Source organism: Ursus americanus, chromosome 12 (genome assembly GCF_024610735.1).
Source record: "Ursus americanus isolate L20-20 chromosome 12, mUrsAme1.1.p, whole genome shotgun sequence".
NCBI classification, from domain to species: domain Eukaryota; kingdom Metazoa; phylum Chordata; class Mammalia; order Carnivora; family Ursidae; genus Ursus; species Ursus americanus.
In genome coordinates this window covers 40,991,035-41,013,919 of record NC_142138.1, presented here as the reverse complement: position 1 = coordinate 41,013,919, position 22,885 = coordinate 40,991,035, and the positions used below count along the sequence as shown (strand labels likewise).

The window sequence follows — 22,885 nt, the reverse complement described above, 5'->3', positions numbered from 1 at the left end:
GGTGTGGAGCCTGCTTAAGAGTCTTCTCTCCCTCTTCCTCTCCCCCTCCTGCACTTTTGTGCTCTCTCTCTCTCTCAAAAAAAGAAAGAAAGAAAGAAAGAAAGAAAGAAAGAAAGAAAGAAAGAAAGAAAGAAAGAAAGAAAGAAAAATTGAATGTAAATGATGGGTATAAGTTATGTGTTCAAACTTTGTTATAGAAAAGTAAAAAGGAGGCTAGATATAGGCTGGTGGTTTGTGGGTGGAATACCAACTGGACAGGTTGGATTGGCCCACTGGCTGACCTAAAAGCCAGCCCACAGGTGACTGAGCGAGAGCACACAGGGGCCAAAGAACAAGAAATAGATCTCAAGGGGCAAGGAAAAAAGACTGAATCTAAATATAAGTCACCCGGAGGGAAATTGTGGGTATCAGACAATAACAATGGGCTCTTAACTAGGCTCCCTGCATTCAGTCTTTGTTTTGGAGTGCTTTTGAGCAGAGAGAAACATCTTTACTCTCAGGATAATACTTGTAAGGTAGTACCCCATAATGGAGAGCATTGCTGTGTTATCTTTCCTTATAGTTTTGGCTTCTGACCCTCTTTGATATTTTATTTTATAATTCAAAATTAAAGAAATTCTCAATGTTTTGGCTGGAACATTCCTTTGAGGATGTGATGAGAGCTAGGGCCTCTTCCTCCAAAAAATCTACCTAGGCATACATAAAGCTTTGCATATAATTTCAGGAATCCTCACTGCAAGCCCTTCTGTAGATCTCATTAAGAGACCAAGGATTCCTGGACAAGCATATCTCTAGGGTCTTTGCCACGTGGCAGTTAGCTCCATGACAGCAGGGAAGGCCAGCTTTTTCACTGCTGCATCTCAGCATGTAGTATAGTGCCTTACACATAGTAGTTACACAGTATTTTTTAAATGCATGAATAATTGGTATGTTACATTCTTATTTGGTTTTATTTTAGGTCATAATAATAATGCCTTTCTATGACTGCTATGAGCCCATGGTGAGAATGGCTGGAGCAACACCTGTTTTTATTCCCCTGAGATCTGTAAGTTTGCCAGCACCGTTCACATGCTTTAAGATGTTTTGAAAATATACATAATTGCTTTGTCCCTGGTGAAGTTTCTACTTTGATTACATTTCGGGATTCACTGTGTATCTCTACTATGGTTAAAGGTCATCAACTTCTTCAAGAGGGCAACTTTTATTACTTTATCCTGTGTTTGCCATGTGTCTCTGTTGTATCAGCATTCACTTTATATGTCACGGTATCTTCTGCAGTTCTGTGTCTCCCCCACCAACGTGAGCACCACCACTAACTCGCTTTCCTAGCACTGCTCCCCAGTGACTAACAGTGTAGGGTGTATGCTGGCTGCTCCATAAATGCTTGTTGAATTCTGAATGAAGTGATTTTTTAAATTTTGCTTTTATTTTTAGGAATTTAATCAGTGCGCTACCATTGTCTTTTTAAAAATCTTACTAAAATAAGTAATACGCTAAGGTGAATCACAGAATCTTATATTAGCTTTAAAGTACCAGACGTGTTAACCATAGTTATAGCTGGCTCCTTTGACACTTTAACAGCTGTTTATGTTGACAAGGGTTTATTTTCCCATTTAATAGGTGTGAGCATGAAACTCAGGTCCTCTGGGCTCTTAAAGCTTGGTGATTTCTGTTTATTTTCTTTGTTAGTCATTTATTCAGTTACCTTCACCTTACCTTTCTCTAATTTTTTTTCCCAGTTAGGTTATTTATTTGTAAGGTAGCAAACATGAATTAATTGAATTAAATCACATTTTGATTCTTCATACTTAGAAACCTGTTGATGGGAAAAGATGGTCTAGTTCTGACTGGACATTGGATCCTCAAGAACTGGCAAGTAAATTTAATTCTAAAACCAAAGCTATTATACTGAATACTCCACATAACCCCATTGGCAAGGTGAGTCTTTGATCTCTTTATACTGTCTTCTGACCTATCATTTTCTCACATGTTGAATCATAATTGGCTCTCCTCTTTTGTTTTCTTTAATACATATAGGTATATACCAAAGAGGAACTACAAGTAATTGCTGACCTTTGCATCAAAAATGACACACTCTGCATCAGTGATGAGGTTTATGAATGGCTTGTATATACTGGAAATAAGCATTTAAAAATAGGTACTGATTATTATTACATAGAGTCACAAATCTAAATGTGTTTGGACACATGTGGAACAAGTGATTGGAAAGGATCCCAGAACAGCTTTAAAATAGTCCCTGCAATGGGTATCTATCGGGATGAGCACCTAAATGGGATTTGAATAAATGATGCTTGAGTGAAATAATAAACAGATTGAAGGACAGGCAGTACAAACGAAGGGGAAGCGATTTTTGGATCATACTATAAAGCTATGAAACCAGAGAAGTCATACTTTTCCTTATATCCTTGGCTTTTTTTCAAGAATCCATCTATTACTTGGTACATAAGATACAGGGAGCTTACTTGTTCCCAAGCTGGACTGTTTGTGCTGAGCAAGTTGCCAAAATGCCAAGTCAATAGGAGAAAATTGCAGGGCCAGTAAGCTATTGCTGCTTGACCTTTGCCTGGGATTTCTTCATTACTACCGTGCCATCTCACAAGTGCCTCGGTGTCTTCTGGAGTTATTCAAACTGATATCAGCTATAAGATTATATGCTGTGCTGCAGACTTTGGGTCTTTGCACTTGCCTTTCCAATGCCTGGAAACACTTCTCCCCCTAGATAGCCACATGGCTCAGGCTTTCACCTCCCCCAGGGCTCTATTCAAATACCAATTTTTTTGGCCACATTTAAGATAGTTACAAGTTTTCCTTCCAGCGTTTGCTTTGCTTTTTTTTTTTTTTTTTTTTTTACTGTTCTTTTTTTTTTTCCTTTATAATAAATATCCAGACCTAGATTGTTTACTTCTAATCTGCTAAAACATAGGGATTTTTGTTTGTTTCAATGTCTTCTGAGTCCCCAGTTTTCAGGATAGGATCTTATACATGTTAGATGATCAGAACATAATTGATGAGTAAATGAATAGAAAGTATGAAAAGGATAAGGGAAGGAAAACTAAAATCACTGTGGCAGAAATCAATAAATAAAAAATTAGTGCACTTACATATAAATAGTTGTATATATCGTAATTATCCCTATGGTACATTATAAATTGTAAAAATACAGAGGACAAAGCAACTGCTTGAGGGGATCAACAGAGGAGTGGGCAAAAGATGGAATTTGCTAAGCAGAGAGGTAGAAAGAAAATTCATACCAGATAAACTAATATGGACTGAGGCAAGGAGGCATAACAGATCAAGACATACTTAAGATTAGGGCAAGTGGTTTATAAGGATATAACCAGCACAGATGATAATGGAAAGGAGGGTAATTCTGACAGCCTTGAATATGAGAACAGAGTTTAAACTTGCTGAGGAGGTCAGTGGGTCTGAAACTCAAAACCTTAGTATAGAACACCTCAAAGCCACGAAGTTCACATCAAGAAATAGGGATACATTGCCTTCCATCCTGAAACAAGAAACAGTTTTCCTAGCAGAAGTTTAACAATTAGAAGAAGTCATTAGGGGCGCCTGGGTGGGTCAGATGGGTTGAGCATCCAATTCTTGGTTTTGGCTCAGGTCATGATCTCAGGGTTGTGAGATCAAGCCCTGCATGGGGCTCCATGCTCAGTGGGAAGTCTGCTTAAAGAGTGTCTCCCTCTGCCCCTCCCCACCCCCCTCTCGTGCGTGCACGTGCGTGCACACACACACACACACACACTCTCTCTCTCTCTCAAATAAGGAAATAAATCTTAAAAAAAAAGGAATCAATATAAAAATCACAGTTCTGTGCATATTCGTAACAAAGAACCATTGAAATACACATCAGAGTTTTTTTTTATTTTGCCATTAGTGTTCACTTACTAAGTGTTCATTTGTTTCACCATTGGTAGCATACACTGTAGATAAACAGTAGTACTTATTTTAAGTGTTTAAGAACATTTCATGGAAGAAAACTTAAAATTGATTTTTAAAAAAAATTCTACACATTAATTTGATCGCCGAAGTTCCAATGAGCATACTTTGAGAACTACTGCAAGACGTGTGCCATGGCAAGGGAATCGGTTACATGATTGGATTTGTTTTATAAAGCTAAGAACCAGCTATAGGTGAGGATCCAAAGTGAGTCAGATAGGCTAGCAATAGAGTTGACACGTGGGCTATTTAGAAGTCAAAACTATGTGTGGGGGGGCGGGGAGTATGGCATTTGAAGATGGGAAGGGAGCAAGCAAGTATGCTTCTGAGATCTCTGGCCCGGCCCCCTCAGCAGTGATGAGGCCCTTAAGCAGAGGTGGAGATATGCTGAAAGGGAGCAGATCTGTGGGGAGTAGGGAATAGTCCTGCCTCTCATGCTTTAGTCTTCTTAAGTTTCAGTGTCTGTGAGACATAGAGGAGAAAATGTCTGGAGACAAGTGGAATTATAGGCCTGATAGTCAGGATCAAATTATGAGGGCACAGTTTTGGCAGTCATCAAAATTTTGCTGAAGGTGGAACTCATGGAAGAGAATGTTCTCAGGGAGAAATGGAGAAGACAGCCAGAGATTTGCAAGGCGCAGTGGTGCCTTGACACACCAAAATGCTGTTACATGTCAAAATTGCATTAGGGTTCATCTTCACCCTTCTTGTGTATGATCTCCGTTTCAGGTCATTTGAACTATTTCCAGTCGAAAATCGGATCAATATGGATAAATAATTATTTTTTGTTATTTTTAATAATTAAGCAGAGAGAGGAAGAGGCATCTTTCTAATGAATATAATTCTGTTTAACATTAAACATGTTCATGTCTATGCAATAATGCATTAAATCTTTATAGAGTTTTACTTAACTGTTTAGCAATATTTTCCAATAGATAACTTTAAATGATGTTGAGATTTATTGTTTGAACCTTTATTATATTGTTTAAACCTCATGTTATATGATAAGCCCTTCATAGTAAAAATGTAGCAGATATTACTTGCTGAAGATATCAAGACTTATATTTTTAACTCAGATTTTTTAGTTATTATAACAGCCCATAAACAAGAAAAAAAATGAATTCACTGCTTCATTATTTACAGAGTGCAGTTTGGTTCCATGAAAACTTAGCTATTCTTCAAATACAGTGCCCTTTTTTACACAAAAGATGCAAAATGGCTATTTCATCAATTTGCAGAGTGTGATAGTAGTTCTTTACTATAACACAATAGGCTTTCTAGTCATTCATCATGAATTAGCATCATCCTCATGCTTTCACTGAGACCATGTTCCCTGGGGTAGCACTCTTCCTCATGTCTCTCATCTTTATCTGCCTTCCACTGAAGCCTAAGCCACCCGTGAATAACTCATGTAGCTGCTATGGCTGACTGAAGGATCGTGGGTCATAGATGAGAAGTGCAAAGACCAGTTTCCTTTCAGATATAAATGCAAGTTTGACTCAACAACACTAGACATTGGAGTTTGTTGTTTGTTGTTGCTGTTGTTTTTAGTTTTTATTTATTTATTCATTTAAGTAATCTCTACACCTCATCCATGGTGAAGCTTGAACTCACAACCCTAGGACCAAGAGTTGCGTGCTTTTCTGACTGAGCTGGCTAGATGCCCCTAGGTTTTTTTGGTTTTGTTTTTGTTATTAAATAATCTCTACACCCATCATGGAGCTTGAACTCACAACTCCAACATCAAGAGTTGCATGCTTTACCAACTGAGCCAGCCAGGCACCCTAGGTACTGTTTTTTTTAAATAATCAGACCGACAAAGACTTTTTTTATTTTTTCCTGTAGATTCACACACAGTGCTGTAGTCTTCTGTTCTATCTGTTTACATTAAGTTCTGTGGCTCTGAGATGAGACGACATGTGCAACCAGATGTTTTAAAATTCCTTAGGGCCCTTTTTACTGAAGTTGTAGAATTTGTTCTTGGGTCGGATTCTTGATTCAAATGTCTCCAGGTTTCTGTAAAATGACATTTCAGTCAATAAAAGAAACCTGTTTCTAGAAAAAAGATATATTATTACATTGATATTGATACATAAATCTTTCAGTATTTAGATAACTAGTATAAAATTCCTTGTAAGTTATTCAGCTGATTAGTTTACTGCCGGAAAAAAAGACATCCACTTTTAAATGGCTAAAATAGTCATCAAATTACTTAGCTCTTTTTAAAAAATATTATACCTATAAGTATTACATTGATATTTTCTGGAAAAAAAAAACCCTACATTTGACATGTGAATAGTTTTGATTCCCTTTGTATATAACTTATGAAAACATGTTGAGATTGTATTCATTTCTCTGGGTGATTCTTATTTTCAAAGAATTTCTTTCTAAGTATTGTTCTTACTACTTGACCTTCTTGGTTTGGGATATGTATTACTTTATTTATTTGTTTATTGAAAGAGAATATGTGTGCACGTGTGCTTGGGGTGGGGGGTAGAGGGAGAGGGAGAGAATCTTAAGCAGGCTCCACACCCAGCATGGAACCCAATGCAGGACTCCATCTCACCACCCTGAGATCATGACCTGAGCCAAAATCAAGAGTTGGATGCTTAACTGACTGAGCCACCAGGCTATATTATTAAAGGAGGTGATACTCTGCATTATACATAGTTTAGATTTTCTCTGGTCAAATAGGAAAATGGGACATGTGTCATGTATTATTTTGGCAGACTAGAAATGTCTCAGAATTTGAAAGGATATGATATATTTATATCAAATGTTAGAATATTCTTTCTTTGAATGGACCCTCTAGATATTTTCTTCATTTATCTTTTTGGTTTTTGTTATACTCCACAGATAATACACTTATAGCTTTTCTGGTTTATATAGTTTTCCTACCTTTACAAATATTGCCCGGTGTTCCACAATGGACTAAGATTATGTATGAATCCATTTTGGAAATTTTGCTAGCTACTTTACTTGTGTATGGGAAGATTAAGGAAACAGTAGCTTAGAACCCACAGAAATGGCTTTGTTTTCTCTTTGTGTATACCAACACTTAAAACAATAGAAGAGTATCTATTGTGCCTCTACAAAACAAGTGAAAAACTCATGGGATTGCATGTAAAGAACTTCACGACTAAATTACTTGAGGAATCCAAAGAGCAGTGTAGGTAACATTCTTGGAAGATTCACAAGGGAATGGTTTACCAATGTCCAGCAAAATTCACAAGTTTTTACATTCTATACCTCTATGACTTTGTTACCTGCATTCCCTTCGCCCCAAATACCTTTCTTCCCCTTCTCTGACTGGCCAAGTCCTATGTGGTCTCCAAGTCTCAGCTCAAGCATTACTGGCTGCAGAAAGCTACCCCTAACACCTTCTTCTGTCCTTGCTCGATACTCCATGCCTGCTGCGATTACAGCACTTACCACACTGTATTATGGTTGTTGTTTTACTTTTCTCCTACCCCCACTAGACATTAAATTCCTTGAAGATAGGAACTGCTTCTTTCTCATCTTTGTTTCCTCTAGACCTAGCTTAGTCCCCGGCACCTGGTCATTGCTAATAAACGTTTGATAAGTAAATAAGTACAAGAATGAATGATTTTTTTAAAGATATCAATCAACTTGAAAACCTTTATGCAGTCATTTCTCATTATTTGTGGAATCCATATTTGTGAATCACCTACTCACTGAAATAGATTTTAACCCCAAAGTCAGTACTCTTGGCACTTCATTCATAAATATGCAGAAAGGGACAAAAAATTGGAGTCACCTGATAGGCATGTTCTTAGTTGAGGTCAACAAGGCAGTGCTCTGCTTCTTATTTCAGCTCATACTATAACTAAGTGTCCTTTTCATGGTGATTTTATTGTTTAAAACAGACCCCAAGCATAGTGCTGACGTGCTGGCAAATATTTCTGAGTGCAAGAAGGCCATGGTGTGCATTATGGAGAGAATAAATATGCGAGAGGAGCTCCATTCAGGCACAAGTTCTAGTGCTCTTGGCCGTAGAGATATTAAGGGGATGATACCCAAAAGGTATGGGCTTCTTTTGGGGAGCAAAGAATGTTCTAAAACTGGTTGCACACCTCTGCGGATATACTAAAAACCATCAAATTGGACATTTTAAAGAAGTGAATTTTATGGCGTGGGATTTATATCTCAAAGTTAGCAAAACACACACGCACATGCATGCACACCCAGATTGCAGGGCCCTGCCCCCAGAGTTTCTGATTCAGTAAGTCTGGGAGGTAGCCCAATAATTTGCCTTCCTGACTAGCTCCCCACTGAGACTGCTATTGCTGGTGTGGGGAACACATTTTAAGAACCATTGCCTTAGGAAGCCTGGAGAAATAGACTTGCAAAATGGGCAGAGCAGAGGTGAGTAAACAATAACCAGGACCACAACCAAAACGGTGCCACAGGAAGAGAATATTGAATGCACAGCGACCACTGACACAGTGCTGGGTGCCATGGCTTGTGCGGCCCCTGCCGGGACTCCGGCCCCTGGAAGTAATTTTGCTACTTTAAATTACTTAATCTATCACATATTACAGTGTTTTCAAGCACTGCAACATTTTCAATTGTGTTTGGGTTAAAGTTACAGTATATTTGAAAACCTACTGAAATACACTGACTACACTACATTTATGTTTTTAGATTATACTGAACATAGATTGATTGGCAAGCAATTACTTAACCCTTTTCTTTTCTCTTTCCTGTTTAGCTACTTTTCCAGGTATGTGGGAGAGAACAATAACAATAGGAAGTGCCGGAAAGACTTTCAGTGTAACTGGCTGGAAGGTAAGATGCAGAAGGATGTAATTGCTTAGAAACAGGCATGTATTTATTTCTCGTAGAGCTTCTGTATGTTTGTGTTTTAAATGCATATATATTCAGTTTGCACAGGTTTTTATATTTACTGATCTTTTCTTTATTATTTACTCAGCTTTCATGTTGGCCTTTATTCTTTTTGAGAATTGATCATTTCTTTATTATTTTAAAGTTTTTATTTAAATTCCAGTTAGTTAACATAAAGTGGAATATTGGTTTCAGGTGTGCAATGCAGTGATTCACACTTCCATACAAATCCCGTGCTCATCTTGACAAGTGCACGCCTTAATCCCCATCACCTGTTTCCCCCATTCCCCCCACCTCCCCTCTGGTAACCGTCAGTTTGTTCTCTATATATAGTTAAGAGTCTGTTTCTTGGTTTGCTTCCCTCTCTTTTTTCCTTTGCTCATTTGTTTTGTTTCTTAAATTCCACATATGAGTGAAATCATATGGTATTTGTCTTTCTGTCACTTATTTCGCCTAGCATAATACTGTCTAGCTCCATCCATGTCATTGCTAATGGAAGACAAAATAGGTACTTTTTCATTTTATAAGTAACAAACTAACGGCACTCTTTTTTTTTTTTTTGCAAGAAATGTTCAGATTATTGTGTATTAATATAAAAGGAGGAAATAATATATAATAATAGCTAATATTTTGGCACTTACCATGTGCCAGGTTCTAAGTGCTTTACACATGCTCATTCTCATAACGGCATTATGAAGTGAATATAATTTATTATCTCCATTCAACAGGCAGTAAAACTAGTATAGAGAAGTTAAGTAAGTTGCCTGAGGTTATACTGCTAATAAAGTCAAGCCAGCGCAGTCTAGCTTCAAAATCTTCGTACTTAAGCACTGTGCTATGTAATACAACAGCAGTTTACCCAGTTGAAACTTGGTTTTCTTCCAACCGGCTCTCCTGAACATGGCCAAGAAGCAGGGAGTATCAGAAATGCGGCCTGGAGAACCAGCTTATGGAAGAGTCCCTTAGGCCTTCATTCAGAGTTACTTTTATCTAATTCAGATAACCCTTGTGACCAGTTTTTAGACCTTCAGAATATCAGAAGTAGCAAATTAGAAAAGAAAAGGATAATAGCAATCAAGAGTAGTACTGTTTACCTTCTGAACGCAGAGTTTAGTGACTCCAGTGGGAAACTTTCTCAGAAAGAACAGTGTTGAAACGATGAGTAAATACTAATACTGCACTACTTTCATAGTACGAACATTTTAGACTTGCTCATATTTGATAATTACATTAAGCTGAGCTACTCTCTCAGATTTGGTATGTACAATTAGATCTGTTTTTTGAAATCTGCTTTTTATCTTTTCCTTTTCCAGCTTGGCTGGTCCATTGGTCCTAATCATTTGATAAAACATTTACAGACGGTTCAACAAAACTCCGTTTATACTTGTGCGACTCCTTTACAGGTAGGTATTAATAGTAACATGGGGTTGAACATGGTCTTTTGGTAAAGGTGTTATTTTTAGTCTGTGTATTCTAATTGGCTTAGTTTTACCCATGATGCTTTCTGAGCTGGGCATCTAGTATTGTTTGGGAATTTAGGAGCAGACATCTATTCATTGCTATCAAGAACAGCTTTTTGTTGTTGTTCATTTAAATACATCAGGTTTTAACTGAGCACTCAGACATTGTGGGTGGGATTGCAAAGTACTGCGGACTCTGTGAAGGACAGTGACAACACCAAGCAAAATTACAGATGTGCGTGCCCTACAAAGCAGCAAACCATCTTCTGGGAAGTCACCCTGTAACTACTATCTGTACACATAAGAAGCTCTCTATGTGTATGGCCGTTTATTGCAGAAGATAGGGGATAGTCATTATCCATCTTTAGAATTAATTAAACAAACCATGGTTTATCCAAACACTTAAATATATGAGTTTTGTATTAGTTTCCTATTTTTCTGTAACAAATGGCCACAAAGTTGGTGGCTTAAAACAACACAAATTTTTTATCTTCCAGTTCTGGTGGTCAACCATCTGAAAGGGTCTTATGGCTAGAAACAGGGTGGCTGCATTCTGGTGTTCCTTCTGGAAGCTGTAAGGAAGACTTTGTTCCTTGTCTTTTCCATCTTCTAGGGGCTCCTCACATTCCTTAGCTCATGGTCACATCACTCTAACAAGACTGTGACTCTCCTGCTACCTTCTTTCCCTTATAAAGATTTTTATGATTATATTAGGCTCATAGAAAGTCCAAGATGATCTCTTCATCTCAAGATCCTTAATTTAAACCACATTTGCAAAGTTCATTTTACCAGGCAAGGTAACATATTTAGAGGTTCTGGATTTGGGTTTGTTTTTTTTTATGATTTTTTAATTTATTCATTTGAGGTAGAAAGAGAGAACAAGAGCACAAGCAGAGGGGAGGTTCAGAGGGTGGGAGGCCTGATGCAGGGCTTGATCCCAGGACCCTGTGATCATGACATGAGCAGAAGGATTGAGCCACCCAGGCGCCCACAGGTTCTGGGTTTGAAGACCTGGACACCTTTGGGGGCCATTCTGTCTGTCACCATGACTATTTAAAAATGAAAAGAAAGGAAAAGAATGAGGAAGCTCTGTAATTATCAATATGGAAAGATTTCCAGAATATACTGTAAAGTAAAAAAAAGCAAATGCAGGGCAGTATGTATTTATGCTATAGCCTGTATAAGAGGGGGAAACCATTCGCTTGTATTTTCTTAAAGGATCTGTGGAAGGATCCATAAGGAACTAGTAAAAGTGGGGTGGGTGTTAAGACCTTTTAATGTATGTCTTTTTTATATTGCTTTTTAAAAAAAATATGTATTTATGAAACAGGGATCTATGTGTCATCATTCTGTGAATAATCAGAACACTGAAAAAAATTTCTTTTTCTGGAAGGCAGTTAAAAAGCCAGAAGAGTGAAATATATTGGGTACAGTAAATTTACTTTTTTGCTTCCTGTCAAAAACATCTATTGAATGAGAAAAAATTTTATTTTAAAGTTCTTTCTCCAGTGACTCTCTAAAGCAGTATCATAATAAAGACTAGTATTAACTTTTGGTTTTATATAATATTAAATTCATTTTATCTACTCAAAATAAATCTATTCACTTATTCAACAAATATTTACTGAGTATTGGAGATACACCAGGAATTTCTTTCTGAAAAGCTCTTTTTGAGCTTATGGCCTAGTGGGGATACACAGATAATAAAGAAGTAAATATATTAATAATATGTCAGACGTTCATAGATGCAATAGAGAAAAACAAAGCAGGGAAGAGGAAGAATAAATATAAAGTGCTAAGGGGAAGGACATACAATGTTAAATGGAGTAATCTTTGAAAGTCTCCCTGAGAAGATGACATTTGAGCTACAAACTGAAGCTTAAGTAGTCACATGGGTGACCTAGAGAAGAACCTTCCAGACTATGAGAAAAACAAGTGCAAAGGCCCTAGGGTAGGCAGTCTGGCTGTCATGTTGGTATCTGTGAAAAGCACGAGACTGGGACGGGATGATCAAAGGACAAGAGTAGGAGGAAATAAATCAAAGGGATAGCTGGGAGCAGATCAAGTAAGGCCACGTTCGTCACTGTAAAGGCTGAGTGAGGTAGGAAGCCACGGGAGAGTCTGAGTACAAGAGTGACATGATCGAACTTGTACTATCAAAGGAAACTGGCTGCTTTATTGAGTCAGAAGACTGTTGACGTGATCCAGGAGACAGCAGTTGACTGAACCAATGCAGGAATGGTAAAATGGTGGAATGTGATTGGGGTCTGAATATATTTTAAAGGCAGGGCTGAGAGTTTTTGCTATTGGACCATGTGAGGAGCATGAGAAAAAGAAAGAAGTCCAGTATAAGACTACAGTCAGGAGAGATGTTTATGTGTCTTGAGCTTTGACTTTTCTAGGGCAATATCTCCTGCTATGGGGAGTGAATAAATTGCTGAGAACAAGAAAGATGCAGCTAAGAATTTGGAACATCTTTTCCTGACCCCTCTGGTCCTCCCTTTCAGCTAAGTGCCTGGATTTTTCCATGCACTCGGACAACCATGTTTGGGAACCGGCCCATGCTTCCAGGGGAACCCCGGATTCCTAGGCTGATGCAGCCTGATGTTTATTTATCCAAGATTTTGTTAGTACCGGGAATTATGACTAATTCTTTTTTCCTGCTGGCTTCTTTTGGCATGCAGTCTTCTCAGTGACCTTGCCCTTCTCTGTCTCTCCATGTCCTCTCTTGCCATGCTCTCTTGCTACTCTTCAGCCACACCAGACTCAGTTCTTCCAACAGAACAAACTATATCCTGCCTTTTTCATGTATTTGTTTCCTCATCCCTCCCAGTTACCCCTCCAGAACACACCACCTGGAATCTCCGTAAAGGCAAGGACCATTTTTATCTTATTTACCGTTATATCCCCAGTGTTTTATCACAATGCCAATATTTAACATTGGTATTCAGTATATGTTTACTGAATGTTTTATCCTTTAATTCTTGATACCTCTTGGTTCTGATTAATTTCCTTAAAATTTGGCCACTTTGCCCTTCTATCGCAATGATTCCAGGTTCTTGATTATTTGCTTACATTTCCTTCGTTGCGCTGAGAACCAGTATTTCTGAGTTGTTTCAGTTTACACTCACCTACCAGTCTGCTGCCCTCCTGCTTCTACAGATCCTTGCTCCTTGTATGTGTCCTGATTCAGACTTGTTTACCTCTCCTGACCAGTTGCCTCCTCAGACGCCTACCTGACCTTTAACAACATTGGTTTGTCCCCTTGGCCCACTTTCTCTCCTGTCACTTCTGGCTTTCTTGAGGAATGATACAGAAGTGACCCCACATACCCCAAAGACAAAATCCCTGTGGCACTTAGACATTTCTGGGATACGAATGATTAGAACAGGGATTAGAATTCAGATTGGAATGATGGCATACCTATGGGGAGTGACACAATGGGTCAGCTTTCATTTCCACTGCATCCTCCAAGGTAATGGGAAAAGGTCATTTCTCTGGTCATCTTTCAGACTTAGATCTACAAGTCATTCTGCAGCTCACCTCAGTGCAAAATAACTTAATGTCTTTTCATTTCCAAGTAAGCCATCTTTATACAATACCTCTTTTTTTAAATTCAGATCTTCATGGCTCATTCTCAGTTCTTCACATTAGATTTAATCATTTACATGTAACTAATTCCTCCATTAATTGATACAATCTAACATAAGTTCACAGGATTTCAACTGTAATTCCCTGAATATATATTTTTTTTTTTGCCAATAATGTTACTCAGGCAATCTTTATTATACCAATAAATTCAGCAATAAATAACATTATCATATTTCCTTTCCACATGTTTCGATCTTAACATGCAGGAAGCCTTGGCTCAAGCTTTTTGGATTGACATCAAGCGCATGGATGACCCAGAGTGTTACTTTAATTCTTTGCCAAAAGAGTTAGAAGTAAAAAGAGATCGGATGGTACATTTACTTGAAAGTCTTGGCCTAAAACCGATAGTTCCTGATGGGGGATACTTCATCATTGCTGATGTGTCTTTGCTAGGTTTGTAAGGGTTTTTGTTATTTCAAATATATAGCAACTTATATGTGAAATTATATTAGAATTAGGGAGTAAAGATTGGTGTCAAAGCCATATCAGCATTTTGTCTATGGAAAAATGGCTTTTCGCAATGTCAGTGTTTGTTGTTGTTTTTTAATGATCATCTTGAGTTTTAGGTCCCTGAACCTTAAATGTGATAGTTAACCTGGTTTTGGAGTCAGTTCTTTTAGGTATTCCATTAAACATAGAATTTGTTGTCATCTTGCTCTAGCGTGTAATTTAAAACACAAGTACATGAAATAATATATGAACCCAGTGTTCCTTTGAGTAAAATTTTAGTTTCCTTTTCACTTAAGAAAAATAAGATTTCTGGAATGCTGATGCTATCAGATAATGTTTGCTATTTTAGAATATACTGAAATGAAGTAAAGAAGGAAAATAATATTTATTGAGAGTCTACTACATGACTAGCACTTTCAAACACACTTTCGAAGAAAGCATTGTTTGCTCCATTTTTAAAGATGTGAAGACTTAGAAAGTTTTAAATAACTTGCCTGAAGTCACATAGCTAGATTCCAAATAGTTTTGTCTCCAAAAAGCAATGGTCTTTATATTACCTGAAACTGTTTAATGTACTTCTGACATGCCATACTAATCTAAAATTAGAAACATGACAAACATTCTATATATAACCGATTTTCTTTTAAAAAAACTATAATGTTAATAATAGTACATTTAAAAGCATAATTTATTCTTTTTTTTTAAAAGATTTTATTTATTTATTTTACAGAGAGAGACAGCCAGCGATAGAGGGAACACAAGCAGGGGGAGTGGGAGAGGAAGAAGCAGGCTCCCAGCGGAGGAGCCTGATGCAGGGCTCTATCCCAGAACACTGGGATCACACCCTGAGCCAAAGGCAGACACTTAACGACTGAGCCACCCAGGCGCCCCTAAAAGCATAATTTATTCTGACAGAAGTTGACCAAATAGTTTGCTTTAAGGTTCTATCACAATAAAGTTATATTCCACTGAACTTGAAAAGCCTTTTATATATACCAAATTTTATAAGGCTGGAAACTTTTGATTTTATAACAAAACAGTGACTATTATTTCTTTATTTGTTGTGAGAGAAGCAGAGGCCATGATGCCCAGAGATTTTTGCTGTCCTGTTGTCTGAAAGCTGTATATGTTTGACTCTCCCAAGCTCCATTCTTATATAAAAACCCTTAAGATGTCCTATACTCTGAAGTTTAGAAATCACTTTTCCTATGTTACATCTAAATGTATAGATCATTTCATGAAATGATAAAAAGAAATAGCTGTTTTCATCACATTAGGTTTGCTTTTGAATTGGAAATCCATAACATTTTCAACATGAATTATTTTTATTTTTTATTATTTTTTAAAATATTTTATTTATTTATTTGCCAGAGAGAGAGGGCACAAGCAGGGGGAGCAGCAGGCAAAGGGAGAAGCAGGCTCCCTGCTGAGGAGGGACCCAATGTGGGACTCGATCCCAAGGACCCTGGGATCATGACCTAAGCCAAAGGCAGATGCTTAATGGACTGAGACACCTAGGCATCCCACAATATGAATTATTTTTATAATAATTGATTTATATACTTGGTCTGCTTCCAAAAACCATTTAAGCCAACTTACATTAAAAAGTTTTCTATGTAATTTTATATATATGTGTGTGTGTGTGTGTGTGTGTGTGTGTGTGTGTGTGTGTAATAGAGAATTAGTGTCACATAAGAGAGGGAGGAAGCAAATTTTTCACATAGGTTCATATAGTATTGTGACTAGCATTAACTTGGGACTGAACTTTGTGGCTGCAGGGGCAAATAGAAAATGGAATTAGTTACATAATTCTTGGAAATAACTCTTCTTAAAAAAAAAAACAAAAACCTATCCGTGAATTCTTCACTTCCAACCCCACGATACAGTATGAGACTTCAGTAGTTTCTGTGACTATTTTCTGAGAATATTTTGAATCTTGACAGATTTAAATGAAATACATCTTGTCCTCAGATATAATAGGCCATCTAATTTTCATTGTTGTTTTAGATGCAGACCTCTCTGATATGAAGGACAGCAATGAACCTTATGACTATAAATTTGTGAAATGGATGACTAAAAATAAGGTAGTGTTTATCAGCCTTTGAGATACTGTGCTGTATTTTATGGTTAACTTATGAAGAATACTTGCTGACATGTTTTGAACAATGTTAACTACAGTTTTGTTATATGATATTCCATTTATGGCTGTGTGGAGGATTTTAAAAACATTTTTCTTTTTGGAAGTTGTTGTAAATATTTAGAAGTATTTGTTTGTTTTTAATGCTTACCTATCCTAAAATTAAATTTGAAGTTGAAGTAGTTTTCCTATTTCATTTTTCTCTTTATTTTTCAGAAACTGTCAGCCATTCCAGTTTCAGCATTCTGTAATGAAGAGACCAAATTACAGTTTGAGAAGTTTGTGAGGTTTTGCTTCATTAAAGTAAGTTCCCTGTTCTATTCAAAAACACATTTATGATGTCCTTCCTTCTGATTTATAAAGCACCTTTTTTTTTTCTTGCTTAAGAATTGCTCATATGCAATTTTTAAATTTTGGCTTGCTGCCACGAAATTAACTGCTTACCAGAACAAAACTCAACACTTTTGAAGTGTTGAGTTTACGATATTACAGCATAATCAGACTCCTTACCATGTAAAAATACAATGTCCAGCATACAGTAAAAAATTACTAGACATGTGAAGACATAAGAAAATGTGACCCTTGGGGCACCTGGGTGGCTCAGTCAGTTAAGCATCTGCCTTCAGCTCAGGTCATGATCCCAGGGTCCTGAGATTGAGCCCTGAATCAGGCTCCCTGCTCAGTGGGGAGTCTGCTCCTCCCACTCCCTTTGCCCCTACCCCTGCTGTGTTTTCTCTCTCTCGCTCTCACTCTCTCTCAAATAAATACATAAAGTCTTAAAAAGAAAAAAGAAAATGTGACCTTTAATAAAGAAGAAAAGCAGTCAGTAGAAACAGATCACAAGGTGACCCAGATAAGGGAAATAGCAGACAAGGACTTTAAAGCAGATATTGTAAGTATGTTCAAGAAAAAATAAAGGAAAATATAGTCATAATGAGTGAACAAATTAAAACTACAAAAAAATCAACTGGAAATTCAGGAACTTAAAAGTGTAATATCTGATATGAAAAATGTATGGGGCTTCATGGAACACTACATCAAAAGCTAATGATGTACTGTATGGTGACTAACATATCATAATAATAAAAAAAAGAAAGAAAAAGAAAAATGTATGGGGCTTAACATACAGAGGATTGAGGACATCAGGAATAAAGGACCCACTTGGATTACAGATTCATAGAATTATCTAACCTGAAAAACAGAGGGAAAAATTATTTTTGAGAAATGAACAGAGCCTTAAGTCTATGAGACAATATCAAGTGATAATAAATGTAATTAGAGTACCAAAACAAGAGAGAATGTGGCAGAAAAAGTATTTTAAGACGTAATGCCCAAGATTTCCTCATATTTGGTGAAAAGCAACTTACTTAGAGATCTAAAAGTTCAGTGAACCACAAGATATAAAGAAAACCACCCTGAGACGCTTTATACTCAAACTGGTGAAAACCAAGGGTAATAGTAAGATCTTGAAAACAGCCAGAGAAAAACTGTACTTCACATGCGTATGAATTTAGCAGCTTCTTATCAGAAAAAAATGAAGACCAGAATACAGTGAAACGACATCCTCAAAGTGCTGAAATAAAAAATATATCAGCCCAGAATTCTTTATCCAGGAAAATAGCCTTTAAAATGAAAATGAAGTATATATTCCTTACAAATAAAAGCTGAGTGAATTGCTTACCATCAGATCTGTACTAAAAAAAAATCTGAGGGCAACCTGGGTGGCTCATTTGGTTCAGCGGCTGCTTTTGGCTCAGGTCATGATTTCAGGGTCCTGGGATCGAGTCCCACATAGGGTTCCCTGGTCAACAGGGAGTCTGCTTCTCCCTCTCTCTCTCCAGCGCTCCTCCTGCTCTCTCTCTTTCAAGTAAAGAAATAAAACCTTTAAAAAAAATCTGAATATATGCATCATTGCTATTTTTAAGATGTTATTGCTACTGAAGACAGGCTTAATAAGATCCAGAAACTCTTTTTACCAACACATTCATCTATAAACCTAGTCAGAATGATGTAAACATCGTTTTCAACTTTGAGAGGCAATCTACAAACTCTGAAAGACTCATCTAGAAGAGAATAAAAATGTTAACAACCTAATAATGTCAATATTTAATTGAGTAAAATGTAGAAGAGAGAGTAAGGCCATTAGTATTCTCATCTTACAGTGGATCTAGAAATAGAGGTGTTTCTTTTGAAGTTATAAGCAGAACAAATAAAAGAAAAAAAGTAACTTAAGACTTCCTGTTTTAAAATCATAAACACTGCCCTTTCCCATTCTCTTCTTGGAAATTATGGGAAAACAACTAGGAGAATGGAAAACAGATTCACAAATTCCCCAGTAAATGAAGAAGAGTTGCCAAATACAGTGAAGGTAAAGGGAAGACACCTAGAAAGTCTCTTGTGCTTACATCTTGAAGTTATAAACAGCGCCCGCAGGCAACCTACTCATCTAGAACAAAAGGACAAGAAGTACACTGGCTGTGGGAGCTTCTCCAGACTCATTTAGCATCATGCAAGGCAAGAAAGAAACATACAGCTATATCATCTAGAACCTATGTGGGGCAGGGTGGAAAGGAGATTCTAGTTGGGTTATAGATTTTCTCATTCACTCCTGTCATTTTTGCTCCAACCTGTGTTGGGGCAGTGTGGAGGAGATAGATTAAATTGGAGGTAGCCACTTAAATTAGCTGGGAGGAAAACCAAAACCAAAACCAAAGCCCTCCCCACCACTGAAGTCCACATCAATCATATTAAACTTTACTATGGACCAGGGAGAATTTCTGTTGTCTTCTAGTGCTCCCTGGCTCCTCACTTACACAAATCTGCAGATACATCTTCAAATCATAGACAAAGTCAGTAGATAGCATGTTCATTACCCAGAACAATAGGAACAGTAGGTGTGCTAGCAGTAGATTACAAAGGTAATTCAATCAAAAATGACTAATGAAAAGGAATCTATGAATCTATAAAAATACACTATTAGGAGAAAGGAAAAGGTACAAGGAAAACCAAATGTCAGAGAACATTCAGCCAGAAAAGTGTTGCTATAGAGCAAATAAAAATCGATAGTTCAAATTCAAAACCTTTAAAATGAGATTAAAGCAGAGATTTTAAAAGTTCAGGGAAGATATTGTCAGATAATATAAGAAGATAAAATGGCAACTTCTCAGAGCTCAGGTACAAAATTGAAGGGAAAAAATCAAGCTATTGGTAATTGGTAGTGACATTGGAAACAGCACAGAGAACGCTGAATACTTCCGTAAGCATTTTAAGGATTGAGAAAAGTAAGCAAAGAAGAGTGGAGAGGAACAAAGGTTTTTAAAGTATTAGAAAAATTATGGATGCGGAAGACAAGTGAAATATGTAGAATCCTGTGGTGGGGGAAACAAATGGAACCTGAAAATAATTTTATAACTTTATTTTAAGAATGCTTTCCATTAAAAAACCCAAAAACAGGTAAATCTAGCAATTGAAAAGGAGTGCCTTGTCCAGGAAAAATTGTCACAGAACGATTAACACTGAGATATATTGGACTTAAAAGATAAAGAAACAACCCTTTGACATCTACACAAAAAGACCAAAGCCTTCATGGGGGCGGGGTAAGAGGATCCATGTGGACACACCCCATTTCCATCAACACTCAATATTGGAATATAGGAGAGCAATACCAAGAAGTCTCCAGGGAAAGTTACCAGAGCTGACTCAACCTCTTGGAAAGGCTAAAAATAAAAGGATGGCAAAACATGCCAAGAAAATGGGAATTGAAAAAAAGCAGGTGAAATTTAAGGCCAAATAAGCCAAAAAGCAGCACTTTATAATGGTTATGGGTAAAATTCTCAGCAGCTCTCAAACATATGAAAGGATGTCCTACTTTAGTCATATTACAAGAAATGAAAATTCAAACTGCAACAAGATTTTATTAATTTGGAAACAGCCGAACAACTAAAAATTTCCGTAAGATACTCTAAGAGTGGGGCTATAATTTGTAATATCTCTTAACAATGCTTAGTTTGACCATTTCCATCCAAATGTAAATGCACATACCTCTTAACACAGAAATTCTACTTCTGGGATCTTTTTCCTGTGGATTTACTTGCACATTTTGAAGGGCTTGTGCTCAAGGATTTTCCGTATTTGTAACTCCCTTCTTTGACAGTGAAAAAAACCTTGGCTCTCATCATGGAATCACTTCTTTAATCAGTCCCTCTGTATGTGCCACTGCCCCTCCAGCCACCACCACTGATGCGTGCCTTTGACACTTTGTACCACGCTGCCACTGCTGTCACCTTTTGCAGAGATGCCCTCCTCCAACTCTCCAACACTGCACACCACCACTGATGCGTGCCTTTGACACTTTGTACCAGAGATGCCCTCCTCCAACTCTCCAACACTGCACACCACCACTGATGCGTGCCTTTGACACTTTGTACCAGAGATGCCCTCCTCCAACTCTCCAACACTGCACACCACCACTGATGCGTGCCTTTGACACTTTGTACCAGGCTGCCACTGCTGTCACCTTTTGCAGAGATGCCCTCCTCCAACTCTCCAACACTGCACACCGGGCTGCCCTGTCACCCACTGCATGGAATCCTTCACCCCTCATACGCTCTGACAGCCCATGCCAGTCTATGTTGGCAGTTGCCTGCCTCATCCTGTCTAGGTTCTAACACCCTGCACAGAGCCATCCCGCCATACAGATGCTGGCTTACCCCGCTTGGACTCTGACATACTGTTTCAGTCTACGTCGCCACTGCCATCACCAACACCTCATGCCACCCACATTAGAAACCCTCTTCACTCCACTCGGGCTGCTACATCCTGCACTAGGCTGCCCAGGCTCCCCCTGCCTCCATATGTAGACACCTGCTTCACTCAGCTCCACCTAATGGCTCTTCAAGTAAATCATTCTGTAGAGAGGGAAGAGAAAAAAAGTAGAAAAAGCAGAAGAGAAAAACAAGAACTTGATTTTCACTGCTTTTCTGTCATTTTAATTTTATACCATCTGCTGGTATTGCCTATTCAAAACAAATGAATTTTATTAGTAATTGTAACTGAAAACATTGAAGGAAATGGGCATAGTAGTGTGAATGAACAATTTTTCCTCATTCAGAGCAGAGAATTTTGAATTTTATCTGAAGGTGATAAATAAGGAAATAGAACTAAATGTATTATTTAGATCTGGGAGGTAACCACTAGAACTAAAACCAGAAATTGCCACAAAAAGTTGTCTTGGAGGATGGTGGGCATTGTAGGAAGGAGTAGGGAGAGGAGGAGCACATGATTCTTACTCTGTGTAAGCTCTTCTATACTCTGATTTGCTTCCATAATTATATATTAACTTGATCGTATTCCTTTTGTAGTTCTGCCTTTTCATTTTTACTTTGAAATGTTCTCTTGAGATCAGATATTCACTTAAATCTTCATTTAGTGCTATTATGTTTTATATTTTTTCTACTTTACCAAAATCTGTCTTTATTTTAAAGTGAACAACTCATTAGAGTACTATCCAAAATTGAATGAATGATAGCTGTAATTTGCTCAACTTGCCTATTTTTAATTAGGCAAATGCCAGCTAGTAGCGCCATTCACCATGATTTTGTGTCAGAAAGAATCATCTTCATATTTGTAAAGGTCATTTTAGGAGAAGAGAGACTGCAGATTTTAATGCTTTTAGTGAACTAGTATTTTCAGTAAACTTTTCTGAGCAGCAATGAAAAATAATTTTTTCAGAAATCTTAGCATTGGATATAAATGTTGGCAGTAAACACAGTCAATAAATATCATGCAATTTCTCAAATGGAAAGGATTTCCCCCTTACGAATTCCTTTCCTAAAGACATTCAAATACCCCAACTGGAGATTGAGTCTCAGTCCTTTAATCTCCCAAGCTTATAGCTGGACATCATGAGGGGTGTCAGGTTATGCAGAAAAGAGGATGAGGTGAGAGGCAAGAAAGCAAAAATAATAAATATTGGTCCCATGAGCACATCCTTCAGACTCACTGCCGGCATCAGTGTCGTTTACGAGTCTGGGTCTTCTTTGGCTTTGCAGGCTGCTTGGGCTGCTCCAGTGGTTATAAATAGTGAGAGTGTCCGCACTGGTGGATGTGGTTTTGGCTGGGATCAGGTTAAACTGTTTTTAGTCTGAACTGCATTTAACAGTTTGTCGATCATTTTCTTGGTGATGCTTTTTGGCCGCGTGCCAGTCGATTTGTGCATTTCTTTAGTGTCAGGATAGTAGCAATAAATTGGCAGCCAGTATCACAAAACAGTATGATGTAGTGATCAGTGTCACACTTCTCTAGCTCCTCTAATATTGAATTCTTATGAGGTTCATTCACTTTTCCAGCC

General features: G+C 37.6%; 1 protein-coding gene across 6 annotated transcripts in view; it reads left to right on the top strand.

Annotated features, from left to right (window-relative positions):
* Positions 1-22,885, top strand: part of KYAT3 (kynurenine aminotransferase 3) — a 78,215-nt gene that overhangs the window by 32,934 nt on the left and 22,396 nt on the right. For all 6 annotated transcript variants that reach the window (XM_087866082.1, XM_087866081.1, XM_045801844.2 and 3 more), the window contains 8 exons: positions 959-1,045; positions 1,813-1,938; positions 2,038-2,158; positions 8,705-8,781; positions 10,152-10,241; positions 14,156-14,342; positions 16,407-16,483; positions 16,753-16,839. In XM_087866082.1, the coding sequence (XP_087722208.1) occupies positions 959-1,045; positions 1,813-1,938; positions 2,038-2,158; positions 8,705-8,781; positions 10,152-10,241; positions 14,156-14,342; positions 16,407-16,483; positions 16,753-16,839 (852 nt within the window). The remainder of the gene's footprint in view (positions 1-958; positions 1,046-1,812; positions 1,939-2,037; positions 2,159-8,704; positions 8,782-10,151; positions 10,242-14,155; positions 14,343-16,406; positions 16,484-16,752; positions 16,840-22,885) is intronic.